The following is an 18,407-nucleotide window of genomic DNA, read 5'->3' on the forward strand; positions in this document are numbered from 1 at the left end:
CTACCTATAGTTCCTAAGTCAGTACCACCAAAAACATGCAGTGACTAGAGAAATGTTACCAAAATTGGGGAGGAGATTTTGATTTTGGACTCCGGTGGATTGGTGAATCGAGCTGGTTTGAGTTGCGGGGGAGACGGCGTTTTCTCTCCTTTTGTTCTTGACAGCCCTGGCCAGTATTGCATCTCCAAATGTGCGGTGCAATGTTTCTAAAGGTAACGCTCTCTGGTGACCTGTGAGTACAGACCTTATGGTGTAATATAGCCTGTGCTTTCCCCATCGGGGGCTCAAGATAAGGTATCTACTTTTTCTACCGCCTCTGTCTAAAATGTGCGTCCGCAGTGGTCGGTCCTGCCGTGTCGATTCCGACGGCCCAGAGAGGCACAATGGTGCAATTTTCCCCTAGCAACAGTCGGTCATACCATGGTGTCCCATACAAATCCCGTCCACGGTCGTCTCTTGGCAACACTGGTCGGTCTTGCTATGGGCAGTGGTCGGTTGCACTATGGCAGTGGTCGGTTATACTATTGACCCTCTTCCTGTATTAGGCTTTCCACTAACAGCTGTGGCATGTCATTTTTCATCGATGGAGCCAACGGGGAACGTGTCAATCGGATAGCTACCGTAGAGGGTAATCGAGAATTCTACCCGTCGCATGGCTTAGGATGTTTGCAGGTACGTGTTTTCCGAAATATCACTACACAATGCTGACCCCAAGCTAAGCTCTCAACAAACTACGGTCGAGTTGCCACTTTTGGCTCTCTTAGGTTTATACGGGAGTCAACCATCCAATCAATACCCTTTGAACCTAGTGAGACCATCACAGGCTTGGTTTCCTTTGAACAGGTGCGTAGTAAGCAGCACCCCAAACTGACCGCCGCAGCCAACTGAAGAGTATTCCCGAGCCGGTATTCAATCCCGGCATTGTGAGCAGCAACGTGTGCCACCAGAGCCCACTGTTTTGGATCCAGAACGCAATGAAACACCCGACGAGCAGCTACAGTACGATTGCAACTTCTTCTCTTATTTCATAAACAGTTCAAATCCCGGTAATTTTCAGACTTATGCATCTCTCAAGAACGTCCGGAAGCTTCAAGCATCAACAGGCGTCATGGGCCGATGCCGGTCTGCTCATCGCATATCCGGATTGAAAATCGAATATTATGATCATCCAAGTCCCGGTATAGTCGTACAATGGATGAATGAGCTTGATGATGGCTTCGAGCTTCCCCGAGACGAAGAAATAGAATTATTGACGATTCTCCTCTCGCCTGTGGGCACCTCTCTTGAATCTCCCGGTCGAGTGGTAGGCCAAGTCCCTGTCTCGGAGTGTGACATTTCGTTCGAATACCCCGGATGGCCAGCAAGACATAAAGCTACTTCGCCATCAGTTCCAGAGCAACTATCGCTCTGCAGAGAAAATTATGGCCATGTCATGGATTTTAAACGAATATGCCGATTGCATCCGAGCGGTCATTTCCTCTAACTGTGACAGCCAGGAAAACTCCCCAGCACAGACACGATTTGTACCTGAAGTACACCTCCCTTTGACCAAATCAATGAAAGTTTACTTCGACGCCTATCCCCGTAATCATAGCAACGATAGTCCCAGAGCTTCAGGGGCCGTCGCCACAGTATCGGTCTACTTCCATGGCCGAGTAATTGTTGGATTGAGCTTTGTTTACCCATCAGGCCAAAGAAGCGGGATAAGGGCTTTTGATTTTGAGGTTGACTCTGACACTCCCCAGCAAACAGTCCATCTCCCGCAAGATGCCCACATTGCGGGACTCTCGACTACAATCTCAGGCGAGCGCGAGCTTTTAGGAATCCAGTTTGAGGTTGAAGAAAGGAAGGACCAATACGAGACCTTCAAGCTTCCCCATCCTACCGCACAGAATAATAAGCCCGGCAACTACGAATGGTGGACGAATGTATGGTGCAAGGATGAGAAGGATGAGGCGTCGAGCGAGGTCGCAATTTCGCGACTACAACCGCTCAAACAACGCGATAGGGCGTATACATGTCCAAGTAAGAAAGCGAAGCTGGTTGGGCTTTATGTGGAGTGTCAGGGATTTTCGAAGCTTGGGGCGATATATGAAGCCCGCGTTAGAACTTGCCAGGGGATTAGGCAGCACAGTGCGCTGTCTGAGAATCTTGTTCAAAATAGCTAACTAGGTTATCAATTCATCCCATCACCCACAAAGCGGCAAGCAAGCAAGGGCTCAGATATCATTTTACCGTGTTCATAATGCTGGCTTAAGTACGACTGGGCAGACGAGAAGCCCTGTTCTCCACGCCCTACGATTGTATGCACTTCGAGTAGCTAGGCATATAAAGATCCTTGATGTACAGACTAGGCTCTTAATGAGTTTGTAAGGACGATCTTTGGATAGGTTATCACTTGGCAGTACTTGCTTTTTCAGCACAAAATTTTGTTGTTCACCGACTCAGACGTGTGGAACTGATTGCCATAGCGTTTACCTAGTTAGGATACCTATCCCGTACTAGTTACCTCATGTACTCAAAGTATTCCGAAGTATGCTCGGCTTCATTAACGACACTCTCAAGAGGGGTTGTGGGGCTTCAACACCAATGAGAGTCATACACTATATGTTTGCTGGTGTCTCGCTTAGTATCACGCGTATAGAAAAATCCAGCAAACGCCGTTTACATTTACAAATTCCAGCCGCCTTCAAGCACTGCTCGCTGTGAATTGAAACCATCAAGAATGACTTTTGAACACTTGAAGCGCTTCTTTGATCGTCATCGCCATAGCGGGAAGGGTCCCGACTCCGGCCAGGGTATACTACCTAGTGCATCTCCATCCTTAACCCCGCAAACCGACACCGTATCCTCTATCAGACAGTCTGCTCCCTTTGCCCCAGTCGAGAAATCCGATCCAACAAAAGATACCGCTATCCAAGATGCAAAAGCGACATTTTGGGAGCAAGCCTACGGCATGCTCAAGAAGGAAGAAGAAAAATTGATGGAATATTACGAGATGATACTGTCTTCTGAACTGGAAGCCGGGGAGGTGTCTAGAACTAACTTGATTGCGGATACGCCAGCTGAAAGGGCTGAACAGATGGACCAGCTCCTCCAGAAGGGACTAGAAAAAACAGAGCGATTGGCAAAGTTAGAGGGGAGGGTTGGCTACGCCCTGGGTGTCGTTCTCTCTGTCAAAAGGGCCATAAGTACTGGCTTGCAACCTGTACCCGTTGCATCTCTTGCATGGACAAGCATTTGCTTTGCACTAGAGGTACGTATATTGCCCGTTTCGGATTTTCAATCCACTGCTTCCATCCAAGCACGATAGTTCTTCGTCTTTCTCACATGTCTTCCAGGCCGCTTTTAGTACGATAGAGGAGAATGCCACGAATCGCGCTGGAGTTGAAGATATCGCCTCCAAAATGAAATGGTATTCAAGTCTTTCTGCCGTCCTGCTGCAGGAATCCGAGCAAGCAAAACGATCCCCTGAGCTTCGCGATGACTTGGAGAAGCGGATTTTAGCTTTATACAAGGAACTCTTGAAGTTCGCCATCATGAGCGTCTGTGCATACTATCGGAACCAGGGGCTGCAACATTTGCGCAGCCTTGTCAAATTTGACGACTGGGGTGCCTCCCTAAAACACATCGCCGACGCCGAGTATGATGTGCGAGCGATGATCAGTGAGTACCAGGCAGCCGAAGGAAACACCTACCTGAGACTTTTGTTCGAAATGCAACTTTCCCAATCCCAAAAGGAACTCATGAAAAATCTACGGGTTGCAAACATGGAAGCGGAAGTCCAGTCACTTCAGGCAAGGAAGGATATCCTCCTCGAAGACTCATACAAGTGGGTCCTTGATAACCGGGAATTCCGAACGTTCACAGACTGGGATCAAGGAAACACGGGACAGATTCTTTGGGTTAAAGGCGATCCAGGAAAAGGGAAAACATTTCTGCTCATGGGGATTATTAATGAGCTTAAGCATGATCTGGAGACTCACTTCGACGCACCCTTTCTTTCATACTTCTTTTGCCAGGGGGCTAATGGGTCCCTTAACACAGCTACAGCAGTATTAAAGGGATTGATATGGATGCTTCTCTGTCAAGAGAGATCGCTTATCCGCTACCTGGAGGATTATAACAATAATGGGCCGGGACTATTCGATGACCGTACATCTTTCTACAGCCTGCGGAATATATTACCAACATTGCTTAACCATAGGACACTGAGGAAAACCTACTTTGTTATTGACGCTCTTGATGAGTGCAAAGCCGATGATGAACCTGGGCTTAGGCAGCTGCTGGAACTGATATCTGAGGTGTCAAGGAATCATCAAAACGTGAGGTGGTTGGTGTCCAGTCGAAATTCCCTTCGTTATGGTAAAATCCTCGAGGAGCTTGACACATCATTGACGTTGTCACTTGAGGGACACAGACAATTTGTCACCAAAGCAGTCAAAGCGTATATCAACCATAAAATGGCTGATATTGCGCAGAAGTATGAGCGCAGTTATTCCGGGAAAGAACCCGATTTGCAGGAAGAAGCCGAGCAGACTAAACTCAGGATTACTAAGGAGGTATATAAAAAGGCCGAAGGCACGTTTCTCTGGGCTGCTTTATTGTTCAAGCAAATTGACCAGGACGAATGCAATGACGATAAGATCCTGGAAGTCGTTATGAGGATGCCTTCTGGCTTGACCAAAATGTACACCCAGATTATGGAGCAAGTCAAGGATCGAAATGATGGTTATTCGAAAGAGCGCCAAAGGGTGCTTCATGTCGCGGTTAATAGCTATCGTCCACTCCACATATCGGAAATGGGGACACTCGCTGGTCTTTCAAGAATGGCAGACTGTGAAGGTATAGTGAGGAAATGCGGTCTTCTTACTGTCAGCGAAGATGGCGTCGTATTCTTTGTTCATCAATCGGCAAAAGACTTTCTCACCCAAAAAGATGGACCAGACATAGTATTGGAGTTATTCCCTGATGGTCATACAAGAGGACACTACACCATCATGCTGCGATCGTTAGAGGGTATGAGAGACATTCTTAAAAAGGACATGTACAAATTGCGGCATCCAGGGTGTTCTATCTCGGAAGCTCACCCTCCAAAGTACAACCCTCTTTCTCGGATTCAGTACTCCTGCGTCTATTGGATTGACCATCTCTGTGAGGTTGCCGATGGATCTGATTTCCAGGATGCTCTGCATGACGCGTACAAATTTTTAACCAAGCAATTCTTGTATTGGTTGGAAGCTCTCAGTCTGCTCAGGAGTGTACCAAGTGGGGTGGCTGCTGTTAAGAAACTGGAGGCCTTACTTGCAGTGAGTATATACGTCTTTTGCATAACACCCGTCACTAAATAATTAACCACAGAAAAGCTCATCCACTCCTGAAAATATTTTTTCAACCGTCAGAGATGCGAACAGATTCCTTCTTTACCATAGATCACTCATCGAGGAAGCACCGCTTCAAATTTACATCTCAGCGGTATTGTTCAGTCCAATCAAGAGTGTCATACGTCATATATTTGAAAAAGAAATGCCTCCGTGGTTTGATATATCCCCGCAGGTTGATGAAGGCTGGAGCCCTTGCCTGCAAATACTTGAGGGACACTCGCGTGAAGTTACTGCAGTTTCCTTTTCACCAAATGGCCGTCGACTGGCATCAGCTTCTCGAGATGGGACAATACGTCTCTGGTGTGCAGATACTGGCATTGAATTGCAGAGAATCGCTGCTGAACACCACTTTCTGGGACTGGATAGTGTGGCATTTCTCCAAGATGGACGGCGGCTGGCGTCTTATTCTTCCACCAAGACAGTGCGTTTTTGGGATATAGTATCTGGAAACCAGCTTCATCAGGTTAAAGCCTCTGGCTTATCGCCTGATGCCTCTCTACTTGGGCTTATTTCCGGGAACGAAATACACATACTAAGCTCGCAGAGTGGGGCCAGACTGCGAAGCATAAAAAGGAACACAGCTCCGAGGGATCCATTAAGCTTCTCGAATAAGCTGTCCTATCTTGCATTCAAATCTTCAGACAATGCAGTAAGCCTTTGGCATCTGGAGACTGGAAACGTACAGTTGCTTGACTTCGTTGACGGTCGCTTTTTATTGACTTGGACATGTGATGAGCAGCTACTGGCGTTCGTTACATATTCTGGAGACATCTGGAGTTCGAAATCAAGAGTGCGTCTTTTGAATGTAGATCCCAGAGAAAAGCCACAAATGGTCAAGGAATTCCATGTCGACTGCCATATTACGAGTATAGCATTCTCCCCTGAGACCACCCAGATGGCAATTGGTTGTCGGGACGGTTCGTTACGTTTGCTAGAAAGAACTACAGGGTCTGAGTTGCAGAGATTTGAGGGGCACCCGTATACGATCAACTCAGTCGCCTTCTCCTACGATAGTCGCTGGCTGATATCGGCATCTTACGACAGCACTATACGTTTCTGGGATGCAAGGCCAACGCTCACAGATCCGATGGAATATGTCCATCCTGACTCGATCGAGAGAATGATTTTGTCACCTGACAATCAGCTATTGGTATCTGCTTCGTTCAATAAAATAGTCATTTGGGATACTCACAAGGGATCTAAACTGCGCGAGCTTCCAAATGAGGCAGCCGATCCAGTACTGGTTGCTTTCTCACAGGATCCCCGGGACAGTTTACAGTTGGCAAGTCTTTTCAGAGCGTCTGTCTTGAACATATGGGATATACAAACTGGTGTTCAATCTCATAGCCTAGGAAAGGATAACAGTGATATCGGCTGTATAGCTTTCTCGCCTAAAACTTGCCTAGTGGCCACGTCTTTTGAAGGTACCATCAGCCTTTGGGATCTCAAGACAGGCAGTGAAGTCGAGTCATTCCCAGGCCCGCGCTCTCCCTGGGAAACAGTCTTTTCGCCAGATGGTACATTGGTAGCATCCAGTGGCTTTAGGGAGAATAGAGTATATTTGTGGAATACTCAGTTAAAATGTGAAGGGAGGGAGTTGCGATTTAACATCGGGTCCAGTTGCCAGATTCTGGCTTTTTCACCAAATAGCCAGAAACTGGCAACTGGATTTGACACTGGACAAGTGGGGTTCTGGGATATATCATCGACCGAACTATATGTTTTCGAGCGTTGTTGCAACGTCACCTCAATAGCTTGGTCACCAGATGGCCAGCATATTGTATCCAGCTCTAGTAGGGGCACATTGTGTTTCTGGGATGTGAAGGGAATGTCGATGCTGCGGAGATTTGAACTTGGTTATTATGCTTCCTATGACATGCTTCGTTTCAATGCTAGCGGCACTCAGGTCTTATGCGATAGAGGGTCCATGATTGTTGACCGATTGATTGAAAATGGAGACGCCTGTTCCGCATCCTACGGTATCTCAAGCGACGGGTGTTGGATAACATGGAAGGGTGAAAGGATCCTCTGGCTGCCGCTTGAATATCGACCAGAGAAATCACTGGTTGAGAACGAGCTCGTTGCAATAGGGTCGAAATTCGGTCGCGTTCTCATGGTCAGATTCAAACGAGGAATAACTCCGGTTTGAGGACCGCGTGTCTCGATACAACAAGATTCTTTGTTTCCCTTCTAGCATTTCTTTATTTGATGGACCCTTGTAGTGGCTGAGAGGGTTGGGTCACACCTGTCCGATATAAGTAGTATGGTAAAAAAGATTGTCTTTTGCCTTGTATTTGCAAGGTTACCTTAACCCTGGTGGCCAGGCCGAAGGACGCCGTAGCAGATGGCCGCCCCGGCAGGCGATGGCGAGGATCACGAAGACGTCTTCGAAACATCCGGAGGCAGAGCACCACCAACAACTAGAGTTGCAGATGCTGTGAAACGAGGTTCGATCAAGTGGACACTTCGTCAATACAGCCTACGAAGATCTAAATCTCAGTCTTTCATCCAAAGGTACCCCGTCCTATGATGCACCACAAGGAAGCTGGTGCAGTCCAGGTCTCATTAGCAACCAGATGCTTATCCGTGAGTATTAACAGGAGTCGGAACAATCCTTGAATGGTACTGGTAACTAACATATGTAGGGGAAAGCAGTGACTTAAAAGTGATCATCTCGGTACCTGTTCGATACGAGGGCTTTCTATGCACCTCAACCTGCGCGGTGGAGCATAAGAAGTTCTACACGTGCCCCGATACCTGTAATTGGTTTGAGTCTCGTGGCATTCCGCATCGACGACGTTATCATCTCTATGGCCTGCCGGGCAGAGGTAAATCAAGCCTGTGCTGTTATAAGTTCTATGGGTCTTGTACGAATGGACTGGCCAGAAAATCCTCCAAGAAAGCCTTCCCCAGACACCTCCTCGCTGGATCGCTGGAACTTGTAGGCTCCGGAACTACAAGTCATTTGACACGGTTCACCGACTTGTCCTTTCTGCAGCAGTATACCGCCTTACCCCTATTGTTGACTCCTGTTGGCCGCCAGCTCCCTGCCCTTTAGCTATTCCTTCTTGTTTGCGCGGCACGCTTAGATAGGACGATCTTAGGATACCTATAACTCATATAGCAGCGTTTTTTAAGGTGCAAATTTTTATACAGTTAACTATCGATAGGTGGCATCTGGGGGAAGACAAACAATAAACACTCTAAGATATCTAAGACCCGGGATAAGCAGTAATAGGAAAGATAATTTCATTTTATATTGATACTAAGAGATAAACCGCGCCGAATAGCTTAGGAGTAGATAGTTAATCCTAATATCTCCCCCACTATCAGTATCTAACAACCAAATATACTATACTACTACGTAATATTTAGCTGAAAGCTATTATAAACAACAATGCTGTAGGGACGAGTGGATGTGGTCATGACCAAGGCTTACTTCGTATATCTTCCAAGGTTATATTCCAGCTACACCTCACCTAGGATATTTGACAATCTAGTACATAAACTAAATGTATACAAGATTGTTTGGCATTATATGTGCACTATTAAAAGCTTTCTACCTTTCAGAAACAAGGTGTAAGAAAATATTAATCGCCAAATCAAAGTCATTGCTCATAAATCATGAAGCATTCTTTTTCATCTTCCATCAGCGTATGTGCATGCCCACCGCTTACTCGTACAGATCCATATCACCACCACTGCCCGATTCTAATTCAGCCACAGCATCATCATCATCTGTCATTTCAAGGTCCTCATCCACCGGTACCTCATGGTTAGGCAGCACATCGATGCGTCCGTCGCGCATGACCACGCGAGCAACCTCGCCATCGCGAATGCTGCCGCGGAGGATGAGAATAGCCAAGCGGTTGAGGACTTCGCGCTCGATAATGCGTGCCAATGGACGGGCACCGTATGCTGGAGAGTATCCGGATGCGCCGAGATAATCCTTGACTTCTTCCGTACACTCAATCGTGACATTGCGGTTGTTCTGCTCCAGGCGTTTCTGGATCTCACTGAGACGCAGATCGACGATCTTCCGGATCTCGCGCTTCGTTAAACGGTTGAAGACCACAATGCTGGAAATGCGGTTAAGGAATTCTGGAAGGAAGTAGTCGCGCAGGGCACCCATGACGAGCTCGCGGGTGGCCGGATCAATACGGCCATCCTTCGTCGTCGGACGGGCCAAGAATTCCGCACCCAGGTTGGAGGTCATAACCACAATGCAGTTTCTGGCGTCGACAATGCGGCCTTGGCCGTCGGTGATACGTCCGTCGTCCATGAGCTGCAGGAGGACAGTGAGGACTTCCTTGGCGGCCTTTTCGACTTCGTCGAACAGCAAGATAGAGAATGGACGTCGTCGGAGGTTCTCAGTCAGCTGGCCACCGGCATCGTGTCCGACATATCCGGGAGGGGCACCGATCATGCGGCTGAGCGAGTGTCTCTCTTGGTATTCAGACATGTCGAACCGGATCATGGCCTTAGGGTCGTCGAACAGGAACTCAGCGAGCGCCTTAGTAAGCAACGTCTTACCAGTTCCTGATGGACCGCAGAACAAGAAACTGGGCGGCGAGTTGGGGTTGCTGAGCCCGGATCTCTGCAGTCGAATTGCATTGGAGACGGATGTGACGGCCTCCTTCTGTCCAACGACGATCTTGCCCAAATGCTTCTCCATGTTCAACAGTTTGTCCTTCTCAGTGGTCTTCAGTCGAGTAACTGGGATACCTGTCCAGCGGGCAACAATTTCGTTGATCTGGTCAGGACCCACGGCATCGGCCAGTAGAGCCTCTCCAGCATCGCCTTGTTGCGCCCGCCGTTCGGCGTCCGCTCTATTCCGCTCTTGCTCGAGTCGCTCAATGAGGGCCTTGGTCTCCGGAATGGCATAGTAACCAAGGTCGGCTGCGGTCTGGGTATCTCCAGAGCGTTCGGCTTCATCTCTCTTAACATTGAGATTCTCGAGCTTGAGCTTAGCGTCCTGGATGGACTTGCTGCGCTGCTTCTCGCTCTCGTACTTCTCGCGGAGGGGGCGTAGCTCTTCTGCCACATTTGCGGCCTCTTGTTTGGCAGCCTCAAGACGGGCCTTGGAAGCATCATCCTTCTCACGCTCCAGGGCATGGATCTCGATCTGGAGTTGGCGGAGCTTTCTTTCCAAGTTGTCCAGGGCTTCGGGCTCGGATTCACGAGTCACCCGGACAGCAGCGGCAGCCTCATCAATAAGATCCACTGCGGAGTCTGGAAGTCGGCGAGCTGTGAGATAGCGGGCGGCGAGTTCAGCGGCATTGACAATAGCACCGTCGAGGATATTTACGCCGTGGTGCACTTCATATTTCTCCTTCAGACCACGAAGAATGGAGACGGTCTCGGAAACCGACGGCTCCTTCACCAGGACCTGCTGGAATCGTCGCTCGAATGCCTGGTCCTTCTCGATATACTTTCGGTATTCGCCGAGGGTCGTGGCTCCGATACAGTGCAGCTGGCCACGGGCCAGCATGGGCTTAAGGAGGTTTGCAGCATCCATGCCACCTTCGCCGGAAGAACCGGCACCCATGAGCAGATGGATCTCATCGACGAAGAGAATAATGGTATCTTTTGATTCCTCAATCTCCTTGAGGACACCCTTCATGCGTTCTTCGAATTCTCCGCGGTATTTGCTGCCAGCAACCAGCGCGCCGACATCCAGAGAAAGCAGCTTGCATTGGGCCAAGTTGGCGGGCACATCGGCATTCACGATCCGACGGGCCAGCCCTTCAACGATGGTGGTCTTACCAACACCAGGCTCACCGATGAGCACTGGATTGTTCTTGGTTCGACGACTGAGGATCCGAATGACCCGTCGGATCTCTTCTTCTCGACCGATGACAGGATCGATCTTACCCTCCCGCGCTAATGATGTCATATCGATCGTAAACTTCTTGAGATTTTCACTTTCGCTCTCGGAGTCGGCGGTCTTGGAGTCAACCCGTTTGCTGCCACGGATTTGTTGGACCGCGGTCTCAATGAGTTTGACGTTGGGGATGTTCGAGTCTGCCAACGCAGACTGGACTTGGGAATCGTGCGCCACAGAGATGATCAAGTGGTCGATGGCAACATAGCTGTCCTTCTGGGTCTTGGACAGATCGGTCGAGGCACGGATGACTTTCGCGAGAGCTGGAGAGACCGAGACAGTCTCCGGTGGGGGATCCTGACTCGGGAGACGGACCAGCCGCTTCATGAGAGCCCGTTCGAGGAGCTGAGGGTCGCCATGGGCGCGTTCGACAACCTGACGGAAGAGGGAGACGGAGGCGGCATCGTGGGAGGGATGTGCCGGAACCTGTTGATCTGTGGATTCGTCTGGGAGAGGATTAAGGAGAGAATAGGCGAGATGGATGGGGAGGATTTGGGAGTGGGAGTATTGTTCAGCCAAGCCGCTGGAGTCCAGCAAGGCTTTGTTGGCTCTGTCAGTGAATTGAGCCCCGTTCATTGCGGAACGGTCGATCTAAGCTGAGATAGCAACAGAGGAGGTGAGTGTATATTCGTAGAGGGCTGTGTGAGGAGGGAGCTGTGAGGCGGGCAGGAAGAGCAGCTGGTGAAGATATAGTCTTCCAGTTTGAGCAGCTGGAAATTGCTTGGAGACCCATGACGACACCAGTGGCTTCCACCGCCTTCCAGAACCATCTGGGGATCACGTGCACATTCCAGGCGGTAGGTCACGTGGACATCTGGTGCAGCAGCCAAATGACAGGCCTGACATGCATGCATGGCGTCAGATGGGTATGTTCGAGATTTCGGACGGTCATGCTGATAATAGCAGCCCTCCAGCAGATGAAACCCACCTTCCCACAATAACCACATTAATCCCTCAATTTTCTGCTACCTAAGTGGAGCGATGTCTTACCGAGCGGAGAGAGCTTAGCAGGTTCATAGATGAGGTAATCTGCATAACTGGCTGCATACCGTCCTCCCACCCGCCAATCACCACCCGCTTGTTGGATGCCCTCATCTTCAACATGATCCATTCTGACAGTGCGCTCTCAACATTCCTGGAAACATCCGAGCTGTCACCACGTTGCCCATCACGCAATCCCGTAATTTAGATAACGGCGCCAATAGCGCTTCCCCCACGTTGCAGACCATCTGCAATGATTGGCATGTCTCACGGGGACTAAGTTACTAGTCATGACACCTACCCCTCTCTATGCGGAAAGCTAATCATCTCCAGAGGGAATAAGAATAGCCAGGAGGGCAATCGCCATCTCATCATTATTATGCCGTGGGGGGTGGAGCGGTGGTCATCATCTCCTCCTCCTCCCCAGTCACCATCGTCCTCCATTGATCACCTTATCCAGTCCACCGCCTCCAGTCCCAAACGGGGTTTTACCTTTTGCCCTCCTGCAATTCGATCAAATAAAATCACCGGAATTTCCCTCCTCGTGAACGGACTTCCTAATTCTCCCGTTCTCATCCAATTGTTCCCCCCATTGAGAGCCAGGAAATCGACCTCCCAGCCCGTCCATGACGTCAAGTGTGGGAACCCCAAGAGATGCTGGATTGTCTGGATGGCTTGTTTGCAGCCAGTATGACAAGGATGCTGCGGAGCTCATCCAGTCGCTCTCCCTACCTACGCAGGAGCCTCTTGTCCCCAGCCATGGCTCAGGAACTCGAACCCACTTCGGGCGTTGTCCAGACGCCCATGGCCCAACGGGGATCCACGAAAGACCCCGTCGAAACTCTCGCCAGGATTCGAGCGGATCGGAAGCTATGAGCTGTAGATCGTAATCCGTGTCATCATGCTGGTGATGGGAGGTCTCGTCCGAGTCTTACGCTGCCTGGCGTACGGTGTACAGCATACTCGCCCTGATATCCACTTGCCGGAATCCACCCTGAATGTAGACACAGGAATCAACTTCCGTATCCAATCATCCCCGCAGGTGGCCAGTTGGTTGAGAAATCTGCAAGTGATGCGAGTCGCGACGAACCGACCTGAAGCAGTGGTTTCTCCGGGCTATGGATTAGGTACATGGAGTATACTCTCAACACGACCACTCGTAGGACCTTCTTATCTGGGGCTGAACTCCACGCCGAACCTGCCCTGGCGAGTGATTATCTGTTCCTTTTGCGTAATTTCACTTTTTTTCTTTTTCTCCCTTTTCCTTTTTCCCTGGCTCACGTTTGACTTTTCTCCTCTCGTCGTGGTCCACTCCAAGCCCGCTTGCATCTGGTCCTATAAAATGCGCACGCCCTCTCTGTCCTCGAGGGTCTGACCATCGTCACTGTTTCCTCTCGGTCACGTCGAAGATCCTCGCTGTATATCAATCATCACTGCTCCCCCTGTCGGGATCATCCACTAGAAACTGTCCCATTCCTGGTGACTTCCACCCGTCTCAGTAGCTAACGCCGGTGGTGTAACTCCCTGGTCGATAGTGAACCGTTCAGCCTTACAGTCAGGGAAACAAAATCGGATTCCTGCGTATATCTGATTGATTGACTACCGTCAACATGTCTCAGAAGCCTGTCTTCGTTGCTACGCATCCCCGCGCATGTTCCACTGCGTTCGAGCGAGTAGGTGCCTACCGCTCCCTACAGCCTCTACAGGACTCACCAGAAACAGGTCTTCATGACTCGCCGGGATACCATCCAATGTATCCACGAGCCGTTCGGCGACGCCTTCTACTACGGGCCCGAGCGACTCGGTACGCGCTACATGGCCGACGAGCATGAGCAAACTCGCCGAGACAGCGGCTTCGCCGACTCGACATACAGCACCGTGCTGGAGAGAATCGAGCGTGAAGCCATCGAGGTCCGACCCTTCTTTTTGCGCGTCCCCTTTGAAGTAGACCCATAGATCATGTCATTCTACTCCCGTCGCGTGTCCAACCACCCCCGTCGGATCTCCTTCACCCTCATTCCCTTCACACCACCAATCATCCTCTACCAGTCGTGTCAACGCTCTCGTCGAAGAGATACTTACCTCCTCCTCGCAGGGCAAAAGAGTCTTCATCAAAGACATCATGCACTACCTCCTCCCTCCGGACGGCAAACCAGCCAACATCGCCCCGTCGATGGCCCGGATCAAGCGCGGCGTAGGCACCACCGACAGCGTAGACTCCTCCCCCCCGGCCGGCGCTGCCCTTGCCGGCAGCAACGGCAGCGCGGCCCCGGCCGCGGGCAAGGCCGGGGCCTCGTCTGAGGAACGCGGCAACCCGACGGTGATGCCAAAGGAGCTGCTGGCGCAGTTCCACTTTGCGTTCCTCATCCGCGACCCGCACTACAGCGTGCCGTCGTACTACCGGTGCACGATCCCGCCGCTGGACGACGTCACGGGCTTCCACTACTACGACCCTGCCGAGGCCGGGTACGACGAGGTGCGGCGCACCTTCGACTACCTGCGGCGCGAGCGGCTGATCGGCCCGCACATCGCGACGCGCGAGCAGGACGCCGACGAGCTCGAGGGCCGGCTGAAGCCCGTGGGACCGCCGCCGGCCACGCGCCCGGACGGCTCCCCAGCCGTCGGCGACGAGATCTGCGTCATCGACGCCGATGACCTGCTCGATAACCCGCCCGCCATGATCGAGGCGTTCTGCCGCAGCGTCGGCATCGAGTATACGCCCGCCATGCTGGACTGGGACAACGAGGCCGACCAGAAGTTCGTCAACGAGGCGTTCGACAAGTGGAGAGGCTTCCATAACGATGTCATCGAGTCGAAGGGGCTCGTGGCCCGGAGTCATGTGAGTATCGATCGCCCCTGTAGTGACGGTGAGAGTCAGTCGACGGCTAATGCGTGCAGGAACGTCCGGTGAAAACGGAGGAAGAGTTTGACGCCGAATGGCGCAAGAAGTATGGCCCGGAGGCCGCTGCCCTGATCCGTAGAGCCGTGGACCAGAACATGCCGGATTACCTGTACATGAAGCAATTTGCCATGAAGGTGTAGGCTGGGACCGGGCTCCGCCGGGGAGCAGGTTGGAAGACGGGAGATTGCACGTCAGGAGGAGGGGGCGCCCGCTCTGCTTATAAGTTGTTTCCGTTTTGAATGATGATGGACATGATGAGATCTTAGCCCTGATGACGCCATTTGATGCTCTGCGTTCATTCGTGATGCATTTGCTGCTTGGAACTCTATTCTCTGCGTGTTGGGAGACTGTCTGCGGTATATCCATGGTTTGCTAGTCGCTAGTCTGTCCGTTAATGCCATTTGCGTCGTTCTCGTCGTCGTCATGCTCGACACTGCTTACGTGGATCCTGTCAAGATCGACCCGAGAGCATCATATTCCCCTCCTACAAGTACAGCAGCAATGCATATCCAATACCTCAAACCATATATCGCGGTGGAATCGTAGAAATGGATGACCCCGGAAGCAAAAACAACACTACCAAACCCGAATCATTCCCCAAAGCATCGCCTTATACAGCGCTGTATCCCCCTCGCGAGCCCGTCCCTTGCAACGTATTGATCACCCGGCGGAGCCAGTCCTGGAAGAGATACGGGATGTCGCGGATGGTGTCGCCGTGCGGGAGCAAATCCCAGCCACGGGCACCGTAGCGGTTGTAGTTCAGCCACGAGCCGAAGATGAGGTACGCGGCGGCACACATGAACACGCTGCCTTGGTCAGCATGCTTTCCGATCTCGAGCATCCAACGGCAAAGGGCAAAGAGCAAAGGGCAAAGGCCACCTACATCAGAATCAACCACGTAAAAAATCCCCAGTGGCCGGACGAATCTCCCTTCTTATCCTCCAGGTAGTGGTCGCAGGCATACCGCGTGCGCCAGTCGAGCCGGAGCACATACGAGTCGTCGTCCGCGGGGCCGAAGCTCTTGAACGAGAGACTGGGCGACCGGTCGCCCCCATCGCTGGGCGGTTCCCCATCCTTGTCACCGTCGTCACGGCGCAGCCGTCTGCGCTCCTGCTTCTCATCCTCCTCCGGCTCGTCGTCGTCCGCATCCTCGTCCTTGTCCTTGCGGCGCACGTCCGACAGTCCCTCCAGCCCCGACCGGTCGGGGTCACACTGGAACTCGATGACCGCGCGCGCGTCCTTCTTCTTGTGGTCGTCGTCGATGTACTCCCCGCCGGCGAGTTTCACCTGCAGGCCCTCGCGGTCGGCATCGGCCTGCTTCAGACGGGTGATCTCCGGGTCCTTCGTTCCGTGGCCCATATGGTCGAGGCCGACGATGGGGAACGCCCGACTGGTTTCTTCGAGACCGTCGCGGGAGTTTTTGTATTCGAAGCCGCAGACTATGGGGGAAGGACGAGCACGTGTTAGGTTATCAGACGGATCTCTGGTTGGGCACGTGAGGGATATGCGTAGGGTGAAGGGGATACGTACTGTTCTTGCTGGTGCCGCACTTCAGGTGTCCGCGGATCGAGGAGCCCTTGAGGATATTGCAGATGTTCAACACGTAGGTGGTGTTTGTGATGTAATCGTCTGTTTCGTCGACGACAGAGAGCTCGTGCACGCCGCCTAGGGCGCTGAGGTCATATTTGTAGCTGTCGACGTTGATGTGTTCGCAGTCGAAGGAGCCCGAGGCTGCGACGAGCGCAGGCAGCACAGAGGAGATAAGGAGAGAAGATGGTATTCGCATGGCGATGGGAGAGAGTGTTCGGCGGTGATAGCGGACGGAAGGTCAGGAGTTGGAGCTTTTCGCGTTGGTGGAGGAGATGATCGGAGATGCAGCGGTTGGCGTCGACAGATGAAGTGAGGCGACGACAAGGGGGCCGGTAGGGAGACGGGCAGGGAGGAGAGAATGAGGTTGTTCGTTGCGTCCAGTCGAGGCGGAGAGAAGGTCGTTGCTCCGAGCAGCCAACCACCGCGGTATACATGATGTCACCTGATCCTGTCTACCAACTACTACTTCTACTACCACCACCATCTACTTGGTAACTGCAACTACATAGAATCATTTATACAGTCTCTCTGCCAGGCCCTCTACCGTTCTCCCTACCTTTACTCTCCACCCATCTACTGTCCTGGAGCACTCACGATGCACCCATGAACAACCCACTACCACTACTCCAAACAACGCACAGACCACGTCTCCCACTCACCTCCGATAAAATCGTCCCGCCAGTCCACCCCGTCCTATATTCGCCCATATCTCCAAGATGATGCAACGTCGCATGGTCCGTTCTCGCCCTCATTCTCTCTCTACTGCGATTCCTTCTAACCCGCGCAGCTCTCGAAAGAAGACGAGGTCGCCGCCGGCGACGACACCGAAGTCCGTCGCGAAGACCAAGAAAAGATCAACCGGTTCAGTCGTCTGCACCAGCGACAAACAGTCCTCGAGGGACAACTGAAAGCCAAGCTGGTAAGCATCCATCCCTATTACCCTCTTCCAACCCCAGGGATTGGCGAGCGTCAATCGCAGATCGAAGGAATCAACTAACCCACCCCTCCAGAAAGATAAAGAAGACCTGGAGGAGATCTCCACGGAACTGGAGCTCGCTGACGAGGACGAGCTTGTCCCGTATGTTCTTTCCCCCCCCCCCCCCTGACGGAGTATATAACGCTAACTCCCCCAGGTACAAAATCGGCGACGCCTTCGTGCAGCTCCCCCTGGAGGAAGCCCAGTCGCTGCTCTCCAGCTCCACGGAGCAGATCGACACGGAGGTGTCGCAGCTGGAGGACAAGGCTGCCGAGCTGCGGGAGGAACTGCAGCAGCTGAAGGTCGCGCTGTACGCCCGCTTCGGGCGGAGCATCAACCTGGAGACTTGATTATGGCCAGGTTCCTGGGTTGGAGTCCCTGAGGGGGTGTACGATGTTGGATGAGCATGAACATGAACAAATGATATGTCGGGCCTGCTTTATGTCTAGCACGGTCTACCTACTGATAGAAAATAATCAAGTGGTCTTACACTCGCTACCGCCGTGGTGGGAACAAGTCAAGGAAGGGCCCACGGCCGGAGCTCACGGGCCTTCGCATAATATATATAAAAATAGAGTAAGCTATGTACATAGTTTGGTCGTAAGACATAATCTCATCTCGCGTGGTCCGCAAATTCTAGGGAAAGATAGGTAGAAATAGAAATACACGCCCACACCAACGCCTGCAAGA

General features: G+C 51.7%; 7 protein-coding genes across 7 annotated transcripts; 5 read left to right on the forward strand and 2 right to left on the reverse strand.

The window, feature by feature from the left end:
* Nucleotides 1–68: 68 nt before the first annotated feature.
* On the forward strand, nt 69–1,705 carry BDV59DRAFT_142213 (uncharacterized protein). The gene is made up of 5 exons (XM_073687191.1): nt 69–212; nt 340–511; nt 590–672; nt 721–843; nt 932–1,705. Exons 1-5 carry the CDS (start codon nt 189–191, stop codon nt 1,481–1,483), a joined length of 954 nt encoding a protein of 317 aa, XP_073550410.1. The 5' UTR covers nt 69–188; the 3' UTR covers nt 1,484–1,705.
* Nucleotides 1,706–2,998: 1,293 nt separating this feature from the next.
* On the forward strand, nt 2,999–7,533 carry BDV59DRAFT_191590 (uncharacterized protein; the record flags this gene model as incomplete). The annotated part of the gene is made up of 5 exons (XM_073691924.1): nt 2,999–3,256; nt 3,342–5,309; nt 5,362–5,686; nt 6,332–6,436; nt 7,343–7,533. 5 exons carry the CDS (start codon nt 2,999–3,001, stop codon nt 7,531–7,533), a joined length of 2,847 nt encoding a protein of 948 aa, XP_073550411.1.
* Nucleotides 7,534–8,818: 1,285 nt separating this feature from the next.
* On the reverse strand, nt 8,819–12,015 carry BDV59DRAFT_172884 (ATP-dependent Clp protease ATP-binding subunit). The gene has a single exon (XM_073688792.1). The coding sequence runs from the start codon at nt 11,842–11,844 to the stop codon at nt 9,058–9,060; it is 2,787 nt and encodes a 928-aa protein (XP_073550412.1). The 5' UTR covers nt 11,845–12,015; the 3' UTR covers nt 8,819–9,057.
* Nucleotides 12,016–13,047: 1,032 nt separating this feature from the next.
* Nucleotides 13,048–14,086, forward strand: BDV59DRAFT_142374 (uncharacterized protein). Its single transcript, XM_073687193.1, has 3 exons — nt 13,048–13,480; nt 13,557–13,922; nt 13,972–14,086. Exons 1-2 carry the CDS (start codon nt 13,151–13,153, stop codon nt 13,749–13,751), a joined length of 525 nt encoding a protein of 174 aa, XP_073550413.1. The 5' UTR covers nt 13,048–13,150; the 3' UTR covers nt 13,752–13,922; nt 13,972–14,086.
* On the forward strand, nt 13,860–15,291 carry BDV59DRAFT_191592 (uncharacterized protein; the record flags this gene model as incomplete). Its single annotated transcript, XM_073691925.1, has 4 exons — nt 13,860–13,922; nt 13,972–14,160; nt 14,345–15,088; nt 15,148–15,291. The coding sequence occupies 4 exons, from the start codon at nt 13,860–13,862 to the stop codon at nt 15,289–15,291; spliced, it is 1,140 nt and encodes a 379-aa protein (XP_073550414.1).
* A 348-nt stretch (nt 15,292–15,639) lies between these two features.
* On the reverse strand, nt 15,640–17,117 carry BDV59DRAFT_142308 (autophagy-related protein 27). The gene is made up of 3 exons (XM_073687192.1): nt 16,682–17,117; nt 16,035–16,590; nt 15,640–15,957 (listed from the first exon to the last, which is right to left on the reverse strand). Exons 1-3 carry the CDS (start codon nt 16,935–16,937, stop codon nt 15,762–15,764), a joined length of 1,008 nt encoding a protein of 335 aa, XP_073550415.1. The 5' UTR covers nt 16,938–17,117; the 3' UTR covers nt 15,640–15,761.
* A 111-nt stretch (nt 17,118–17,228) lies between these two features.
* Nucleotides 17,229–18,268, forward strand: BDV59DRAFT_172891 (tubulin-binding prefolding complex subunit GIM3). The gene is made up of 4 exons (XM_073688793.1): nt 17,229–17,475; nt 17,529–17,660; nt 17,752–17,819; nt 17,875–18,268. Exons 1-4 carry the CDS (start codon nt 17,458–17,460, stop codon nt 18,065–18,067), a joined length of 411 nt encoding a protein of 136 aa, XP_073550416.1. The 5' UTR covers nt 17,229–17,457; the 3' UTR covers nt 18,068–18,268.
* The last annotated feature ends 139 nt before the right edge of the window (nt 18,269–18,407 follow it).

This window comes from Aspergillus ambiguus (assembly GCF_047715705.1).
Source record: "Aspergillus ambiguus strain CBS 117.58 unplaced genomic scaffold BDV59scaffold_6, whole genome shotgun sequence".
Taxonomy (NCBI): Eukaryota; Fungi; Ascomycota; class Eurotiomycetes; order Eurotiales; family Aspergillaceae; genus Aspergillus; species Aspergillus ambiguus.

What these genes read in the sequence shown, in the direction of transcription:
- BDV59DRAFT_142213 (XM_073687191.1), top strand. Translation starts at nt 189, where the DNA reads ATGTGCGGTGCAATGTTTCTAAAG. An exon ending in GCGGTGCAATGTTTCTAAAG is followed by an intron (nt 213 to 339) that starts GTAACGCTCTCT and finishes GTGCGTCCGCAG; the next exon opens with TGGTCGGTCCTGCCGTGTCG. An exon ending in TCGGTTGCACTATGGCAGTG is followed by an intron (nt 512 to 589) that starts GTCGGTTATACT and finishes TCATCGATGGAG; the next exon opens with CCAACGGGGAACGTGTCAAT.
- BDV59DRAFT_172884 (XM_073688792.1), bottom strand. Translation starts at nt 11,844, where the DNA reads ATGAACGGGGCTCAATTCACTGACAGAGCCAACAAAGCCTTGCTGGAC.
- BDV59DRAFT_142374 (XM_073687193.1), top strand. Translation starts at nt 13,151, where the DNA reads ATGCTGGTGATGGGAGGTCTCGTCCGAGTCTTACGCTGCCTGGCGTAC. An exon ending in TGATTATCTGTTCCTTTTGC is followed by an intron (nt 13,481 to 13,556) that starts GTAATTTCACTT and finishes CTCTCGTCGTGG; the next exon opens with TCCACTCCAAGCCCGCTTGC.
- BDV59DRAFT_142308 (XM_073687192.1), bottom strand. Translation starts at nt 16,937, where the DNA reads ATGCGAATACCATCTTCTCTCCTTATCTCCTCTGTGCTGCCTGCGCTC. An exon ending in GTGCGGCACCAGCAAGAACA is followed by an intron (nt 16,591 to 16,681) that starts GTACGTATCCCC and finishes CTTCCCCCATAG; the next exon opens with TCTGCGGCTTCGAATACAAA. An exon ending in TTTACGTGGTTGATTCTGAT is followed by an intron (nt 15,958 to 16,034) that starts GTAGGTGGCCTT and finishes TGACCAAGGCAG; the next exon opens with CGTGTTCATGTGTGCCGCCG.
- BDV59DRAFT_172891 (XM_073688793.1), top strand. An exon ending in GACAACTGAAAGCCAAGCTG is followed by an intron (nt 17,661 to 17,751) that starts GTAAGCATCCAT and finishes CCACCCCTCCAG; the next exon opens with AAAGATAAAGAAGACCTGGA. An exon ending in GACGAGGACGAGCTTGTCCC is followed by an intron (nt 17,820 to 17,874) that starts GTATGTTCTTTC and finishes TAACTCCCCCAG; the next exon opens with GTACAAAATCGGCGACGCCT.